This window comes from Diadema antillarum, unplaced genomic scaffold (genome assembly GCF_040938485.1).
Source record: "Diadema antillarum isolate AM-2024a unplaced genomic scaffold, OU_Dant_1.0 seq00000850_RagTag, whole genome shotgun sequence".
Taxonomy (NCBI): Eukaryota; Metazoa; Echinodermata; class Echinoidea; order Diadematoida; family Diadematidae; genus Diadema; species Diadema antillarum.
Genome location: NW_027271723.1, coordinates 81,676 through 90,428, shown reverse-complemented (window position 1 = coordinate 90,428; position 8,753 = coordinate 81,676). Strand labels below are relative to the sequence as shown.

At 38.9% G+C, this 8,753-nt stretch overlaps 1 protein-coding gene across 1 annotated transcript in view; it reads left to right on the top strand.

Moving 5' to 3' along the window:
* The first annotated feature begins 209 nt into the window (after window positions 1-209).
* LOC139740380 (carnitine O-acetyltransferase-like) overlaps window positions 210-8,753 on the top strand; it is a 28,105-nt gene continuing 19,561 nt past the window's right edge. The window contains exon 1 of the mRNA XM_071650973.1: window positions 210-248. Within this exon, the coding sequence (XP_071507074.1) occupies window positions 222-248 (27 nt within the window). The 5' untranslated portion in view covers window positions 210-221. The remainder of the gene's footprint in view (window positions 249-8,753) is intronic.

Below are 8,753 nucleotides of genomic sequence, written 5' to 3'. Positions count from 1 at the left end.
CAAACCTCGATCCACCCTGCCTGCTGGCCTGGGTATATGGCGCAAGCGCGACGAGGCCGTGGCCGTCACCATTACACGTAACAGCTCCAGACTCCCAGGTCGCCGTATCATGGTATATATTTCTGTGGTTCATCATACACAACTGTCATGTTCTGACTGTTGGAAGACGCTGAACACGATCATACTTTTTCAACTTTCGTTAAGCAAGAACAAGGCGGATAATGTTTACCCGAGTTCCAAGACATGTGGTGAGTCTTGAATGTTGTGATGTCATGAAAAAATTATGCTGGAATTATTGTTATGTTCCGTGTAAGCGCTCAGTAGATCTAAATCAGTTCGAAAAACGGATTTAGCTTGCGTCTTCAGTCCCGTCCGTATGGTTTTTCATTGCAGTTTTTTTGACAGGGACGTTTTTTACATATTCTAGATCTAGCTGGTTAACAATAACAAACATGCTTACATAGGCCTACCTGGTCCTGGTTGTGGGCATTACAGTTTTATACAAAACTTATTTGCCCCTCTGCTGCTCCAACATCTGGATACGGTGACTAACAAACTTTTTTTTTCTGTGCTGTGCGGCCGTTTAGTGAGAACATGGACATGAATTAAAAAAAATTGTTGTTCAGGGTTGTATAGTCAGGTATCCTATTACCGAACGGTATCCTATTACCGAACGCGTACTTTGTCAATGGAGCGCGTACAAAACAACTCGAATACGCATTTATTACACTACGCGCTGTTTATCTCACAGGGGAAGCCAGTGCCGAAAATTGCTAAACTGCAGCAAAAAAAAACAAAACAAAACGTAATTTACCTCAAATTTACGTAATAATTGCTAATTTCGATGTTCGTTGTCCTGCGTTAATAAAAAACATTGACCGAAAATACAATGTACAAATTTTCCCCATACAGAGGGCGCACGTTCGGTAATACAATACGATTTGCGTTGATAAAAAGAGACAACTTTTGTGGAAGGGTTATTTGAAATACGGATTTTTTTTCTAGAAGTTGGCTTATCTTTCAAGTATTTTCGTTACAGCTAAAGTCATCAGCATTTCAATTATCTGTAAGGATATTTTTTTGGCGGAAATTATTGCATAATGTTTGCCCGTTTTTGGAGCAATAAAACAAAAATCGTTCGGTAATAGGATACACCTCCATATTTGTCCTTTTTTGACTTCCATGCTTTCTCCAAGTTGGATTTGAAAGAGTTGTGTGATGTGCTGTTTACTACGTAATCGGGGAGATTATTCCATTCCGTGATAATGCGCTGTGAGAAGACATTTGATCGCTTTTGAGTTTTGCATCTGTTCTTCATCACCTTGTACCGTACTTATGTCCTCTAGATCTAGTCCTGTTGGATGTTGTCAGTTTCTCAAGTTAAAAAAAACTTGCTTAGTCTAATGTCTTCCAGCCCATTCATAATCTTGAACGGTTGGATAAAGATCTGCTCTGTGTCTGCAGTAACTTAATGTAGGTAATTTCAGTTCTGCTAGTCTCTGCGGATATGTGAGATTCCTGAGTTTAGGTATTGACTTGGTTGCTCGTCTTTGGACTTTCTCTATCTTCTGTGACTGTGACACTGTGTATCCCTTTTCAAGCAAGGCCAAGGGTGCCATATCTGGGAGCAATACTCAAGTGAAGAAAATGATCGTTTGATCATGATGATTTCCGATTACGATTTGAACTTGCTGTGATGTTGTCTACATGAGTTGAGAATTTCAGCTGGTTGTCGAACGTGACACTTAAATCCTTCTCAGTGGTAGAAGATGAGATGAAGGGACCTTGAGATGTAAGACTGCAGTTGAAGCATGGGTTATTCCTCCCATAATGCACCACATTGCATTTGTCTGTATTGAAAGGTAGCTTCCATGTGTCTGCCCATTTGTTCAGGTTTTCAAGATCTCTTTGCAGGGCTGTGTGGTCACTGCTGTTGTTTACCACAGAGTAGAGTTTGGTGTCATCGGCAAAGAGTTTAACTGTCGTTGTTGGCAAACCAATAATGTCGGGCAGATCATTAATGTAAATGAGGAATAACTCCGGTCCAAGAATGCTGCCCTGTGGTATAAAGTTGGTTTAGATGAAGTTCCATCAATTACTACTTGTTGTTGATGATTCTGCTAATATGATTTGATCCAATTCCCTAGTTTTCCTCTGATACCGTAGGCGTAGATTTTGGATTGAAGTCTTTGGTGTGGGACGCTGTCAAAGCTTTTTTGTAGTCTACGTGTAGGTATATACAGTCAATAGACTTGTATTCTTCTGATATTATGTATCTTTGAAAGTGTGGGAATTACATGATGTAGGTTTTGGCATGAACAATTTATCAGGTGTTAGGAATTCAATTTTCAAAGCCTCCTCTGAAATATCCAGATTTACTTGATTCTTTTGAAAATCTATAAAATGTTTTATGCTCTAAAAATCATTTGATTTTGATCAAAAGTTTGAGATGTTTCCACTTTACAAATATTCATAACAACCTTTACGTTTGATATTCACATCTAGGGGAATCAGAGTGCTTAATGGCTATTTATAAAGTAACGTTTTTAGACCTTTATATCTCGAGACTTAAGTTCTGGTGGATAGTTCTGTGTGTTTATTGTGGTGTCCTTTGTATGTGCATACAGCTAGTCACAATGACTTTGAATTGATATGACCTGTCATTTCACCAGCTACCGGTATATTTCTGGTGCCTTGATGCAGTATAGATGCAGTATGCAGTGTACTGTGAATATGCTACACATTCTGTATTTTTAATTGTCATTTACCAGTAGTTGTCATTGAAGCCAGCAGCTTAATATGGAAGTCACATGTGTATGAGTACTGTAATCATTGCAGCACTTCTTAAAATGTGTATAAAGACTTAGGCCATAAAACAATGTGCATTAAGTATTAAATCCAAACCTTTGGCCTTGCAGTCTGTGACAAACTACTATGGGTAAATCACATAAAACCATGTATTCACTCTGAGCAATGTAAAGTGTAGCGCGAGGAGTATGCTCACTCTATAGACTTTGAACAGTGGATATATACCTCACTGTTTTCTCAAGTGACATTATCACCACTTACCGCTGAAGAGGCTACCCAGAGAAAATGAATCATAAAGCTGATACACACTTGAAGATAAGCTCATTAGCAAATATCTGATCATAGCCACAGGGCTTCACACGTCTACACATTTTAGTAAGTTGGCCAAAATCCCACAGGAATCACTAGCTTGTCTTTACCTGGGAGGTAGAACAGTCTCCCCCCCCCCCCCCCCCCCCCCCCCCCCCCGGCTTTACACTGTACTGTGCATGTCAGGAGTCATGTGAAATCTCATTCATTTGATGGATTCATGATCTTGAGCTTCTTGTTGTTGTTGTTGTTTTTTTTTTTGGGGGGGGGGGGGAGGAGGAAATAGAGTAGAAACTTTGGCTGGTTTCAGTGTATTTATGTCAGTGCATCTCAATAATTGATTAAGAGGCAAGTTTGCATTGCTAAGACAGAATAAACGTTGATTCAGGAATAATTCTGTAAAGGTCAATTCCACGGAAAGGTTGCATTTTATGAAAATCAAACTATTGAGTATAGATGATTAATGAAGCTTAATTAGATGATCTGGTACTGTTTACTCAAAGCAGCCTTTCACAACGGATATTTTGATACCTCATTTGTGAACATCGGTGAACGTGGAGTGGAGTTATGTCTGAAAAACCTTCATTTTTCATGAAAATTGCCAATTTTTGCAGAATTTATGTATCATTTTTGATACACTATTATGACCATAATACAGCTTGTGTAATTCTCAGATGGCTTATTTTCTGAATGTTCTTTGGTCATAGATTGGTTTTATGATGTTCTAGAACTTGTTCCGGCATCAGTAAATATTATTCTCTCAATCTCAAAATGTGGTAGTTGATAGCGTCCCATAAGTCACGTTTTTGTGTCCCATCAGTCACACTGGTTTTCCTTATCCTGCTACTGTACCAATGAGTAGATATTCATACCACTTGGCTCAGGGTAAGCACCAACCCTTTGCTACATTCAGGAAATAAAATATCTTTCCAGAGACTCTGTGTGTAAGAATATTCCAGAACTTACTTTCCCATGTGAAAAACGGTGGTCCTCAAATGTCCCATAAGTCACGACAGCAATTTTTGTTGCTGTACGTAATGCAATGATACTTTTCAAACTAAGTATGGTGTTTTCATAAACTCTGATATGATGGATCTAACCATGAACTGAGAAAAATGCATTTGATGCAACAATTTTCTCAAAATACTGGTTTGGAATTCCTGAAAATTGTCACTTTGTCCCATAAGTCACAATGGAATTGACCTAAATTCTTTAAATGGGGGTTAAATGGTTCGAGAGAGAAAGAGAGAGGGTTTGGTTATGACTTATGTCAGTGAAAAAGAAAATCTTTGAAAATATGCTCACTTCGAAGTAGATTTTATGTGTAAATGTAGAAATAAGTTCTTTTTTCACAATCACAAAAATTATTTTGTACCCTAGTGAATACATGTACTTTCGCCTCCTACTGGTGGCTTCTTCAGACTGCGTCGTAGATGGCGGTATGACACTGGATGTGAGAGAATGGTATCATGTATCGTACATGCGAGAGAATATATTGGCTCGAGTCATTGTTCATTAATTGTGTTACGGGTTTTCCTGATGTGAATTGCCTCCCTTATCCATCTTGATGGGCAATGATCTTCTCCGGCAAGAAAACAACTCTCATTCCATTGGATGGAATGGTTATTGATAGCAACATGATCCCCAATGGCTGATATGTGAATGATGTTGTCTGCATGTACTTTGAGGAGCTTTTGTGGTTCACTGAATGAGACCACAGACTATCAATCACGAGGTCTCTGGTTCAAGTGCCCTGAAAGCAGATGTTATGCCCCTAGGCAAGGCAGTTTATCCTTGTTGCCTTGTCTTTTGGAATGAACTAAAGGGTGTGTTTATTGCAAAATTTTCTGAGGTAGAATCACAATCGTAAACGTGTTTGAGGCATTTTTGGGCGATAGATAAACGCAACCATGTTTTCAAAGGTGTTCAGAAATGCTGATTTAAAACACCATTATGATTCAAAAAGGGTGATTTGATTTGTGTTGAGACCAAGAAAGCCTTTCTTCAAGTCGAGAAACACAATGCCGTTTTGAAATGCATTTGTATCTCCGAGCTACCAAGGTCAACTTCTAGTATACATGCAATTAGTTACAAAAAAGCATGCACCTCAGTTCCGCGGTGATGACACTTGAATCGAGATAAGGTATATGATGTTTGGATAAACGCGGCACCTCGAAAATCGTATTTCAAACCACGTTCATAAACGCCATGGGAAACACATTTTGAAGCATGATTCTCTCTCTCTAGTTTGATAAAGCCAGCCTTAAAGCTTTCCCTCTTGTGGTTCCTTGCTTTCAGGCATTCATTGCTTACTTGGTGGCCACATGAAACAAATCTTATGCAAAAAATAACAACATTAACAACAGATACATTACATTTGTACATGACATGAAACCTGCAAATATTACTAATTATGACCATCAATATGTCACTCTTAGATGGCAAATTTGAATAATGTCTGCTTATAACTACCAGCTCACTTGTTGTAATGTTGTGGTATGTTTTTCCTTGTGTCATGCCTGCCTTTCTGAATATTCTCCTTTCATTAAAGTTATCATGTGCTCATTTATCTCATGACATGTCAATGCACTTTTAGCTTCCCTGAACACTCCTTAGTACTGGTATTTGAGTCAGTATAAAGAGTCACTGGTTCATACTGACTCACACCAATGCACCCACAGACAGGATGTCTAAAAGGCCTCAAGACTGTGGTAATAACTTTATGAGGGTCTTTATAAGGGGCATCCTTAACATCCAGGAATTCCATAAAGGGGGGGGGGGGCACAGAAATATTTATAGTGCCACTTCCGGGTGTCATTTCATTTTTTTCCTTTTTATTTCTTTTGTTTTACCCAAAAAATAAAAAATAAAGGGGAGGGCGCGCCCAGTATGCCCCCCTCTGGATCCGCCACTGCTTTTTGTCTGACGTTGTTTTCACCCCATCTTGGCCTTTACCCCATCAGAGCCAAAGGCTAAACCAACATGTGCAACAGCCAGAGTTTTGAAAGAGGAGGCTTTTCCTGAAGTTTAAATCTAAGGTTAATATGTTCCTCTCTATTGTGCAAGCTTATACACAAAGTTCCAAGGGGGGGGGGGGGGCAAACAACCTTCAGACTGCTGCTGCTGAAAAGAGTCATCTGATTGGAATGTGATCTGGATAAAAGTTCATTTTGCCACAATCAGTTGTAATTTACCTGTTTGATGAGACTTTCACCGACTGGATATGTACAGGCTTCGTCAGATCGATCGCTGCTGTGAGAGAGTTGTTTTCCCACTAGCAGATGTAGCTGGCACACACTGATCTGAGAGAATGGGATTGTTTATTGAAGAAGGCAAGTATTTTCCCAGGTCTGAAGAAGCCTACAGATCCAGTTTGTGAAAGTCTCATCAAACAGGTAAATCACAACTGATTGTGGTAAAATGAACTTTTGTCCAGTTCAACCAGACTGCAAATCAGACTGCAAACGATCGTGTTGGTCTATACGAAATGGCAAACAGAACTAATGTAAACACTGCAAAGGCACTTATGCTGAATTCCTAAAAAGGTTAGATAACAGATTTACATGTCTAGTGTCAACAAACTTTTTTCTTTTTTCTTCTTCTTTTTTTTTTTTTTTTTGGATTGTTATCAACTCTTCTTTCTTTTTTAAGCCTTGAGCATTGAGTGTATTTTCACTTCAGGAAATGCCTCTCCACAGAAACAATCACAAAGTTCCCTGCGCCCTTTTTACTCTTTAGAGAGCTCAAGAAACGCATTGAGTCTTCAAATAAATAATGGAATCTCACACCCCCCCCCTCCCTTTTTCATGAATAGCACAGGTCACATTACATGTATCTTCACTCAAAACTTTACTTCAAATGTCATTACATTAGAACCCGTCTGAAACTTTGATATAGACTCCCTTTCATGGGCCTGTTGATTTTTGCTGAAGAAGTTTGTTGAACCCTCGATATGACCAAAATATGACCCAGTTGTTGACCCATATGACCTACTAGTATATGTCAAGACATATAGTGCATAAAACATGCCATCCTCTCCCATTCATCCATTCATTCATGTACAGTTTATACCACAAATTGTCCTTGCCATTGTTTGTCATTAGTGAACTCACGTGAGAAGAATTACGTACATTGTAGTCTACTGGATACCAGGGAAAGCATCAAAAGAGGGAGAGAGAAAACAAAAACAAAAACAGAAAGAGGGAGAGAGGGAGAAAAGAGCTGAAAGTCACCTTCTCTTCTCTCACTTGTCCTGCTTTGTGAATTGTTCACTCACATACACACATACACACACATACCCATGCATAGTACAACTGCAGTTGCAATGTTCTGCTCTTTCTGTGCATGGAAATGAACTTCCCAAGGAACATGGGATGAATGTAAAACCAGCGCACTTTTGTCTGACTGTGTGAAGTACTATCTCTCTCTCTCTCTCTCTCCCAATCTCTCTTTCTTTCTATCTATCCCAATGTAACGTGGACAGTTGCATTCCTGTACCACTGCTAGACTCGCTCAAACAGTTCTGTGTAAGTTGTGGGTATGATGATATTTACTCTGTGATTAGCGAGGAGTAGATCTGGGTTAAAGGTGAAGATAAGTACATGGTATATCACTCCAGTGGCCTGCGATTCTTATTTACATGGTTGCTGGTATCTACTACTAGCCAGTGGTCCTTCTCTTTTCATGCATGCTGGTCTACCTGTAAATTCTTCCTGTGAGTATTCACTTCATGGTGTCTGTCATTGAATGTCTTATTCAGAGAGTATCTATGGTGTTAGAGAGTGCTTGTGTTTTATCATCATAGGATGTCTATAACCCTTTGGTGTTCAAATAACAGCAGGATTTTCTTCTTTATCTGTGATTTGATTTGAAAGTTCCATACCATGTGGTTTGTTATTTGAACTGATACAGTGCTTTTTAGTACTCACCACGGATAGTACACTGTACATTGTCATCTCGATCATGATATACATGTACAACCTTTGTAAATAGTGCATTTTATAGCAAGATTTGTGATTGGTCGATTGGTACCATGTGACATTTATTGATTCCATTATACAAAATGTAATTCAATCATGGTTGCTTGTGAACTATACTTTTGGATTCTTGCAAGAGGAAGCCCGTGTTAAACAAATAGTATATTCCCCCCCCCCCCCCAAAAAAAAAAAATGATGTTCACATTACAGGAATACATACACTTTATAAATGGTGCATGCCCTTTTTGTTTACTCTTCTAACCAACATACTATGTAGACCTACTGGTATTCTCCAATTATGCATAATTAGCCCTCATGCAATTTGAAATAAAACTGCACTTGAGCTACATTGTATGTAAGATAGGCAATTTCATAATATGCATATTGCAGTGTAATATGAAATATGATGTACATTGTAAATGTGTGCGTGTGTGTGTGTATGTGTGTGTTTGTGTTTGTATTAAAGGGGAAGGCTAGTAACTGATCAGTGGGAATCAGTGGAAATGCTGGGAGATGATTGTTCCAATCCTTATGGGATTCATTCAAGAGTTCATTGTATATCTATTGTTGTGTGAAAATGATTTGCTTCAGAATGGTCTCATATTCAAGTAATGTGCAGTTTAATGCTTCCAGGTTAGCGTGCCTGGTCAGTGACGGAGC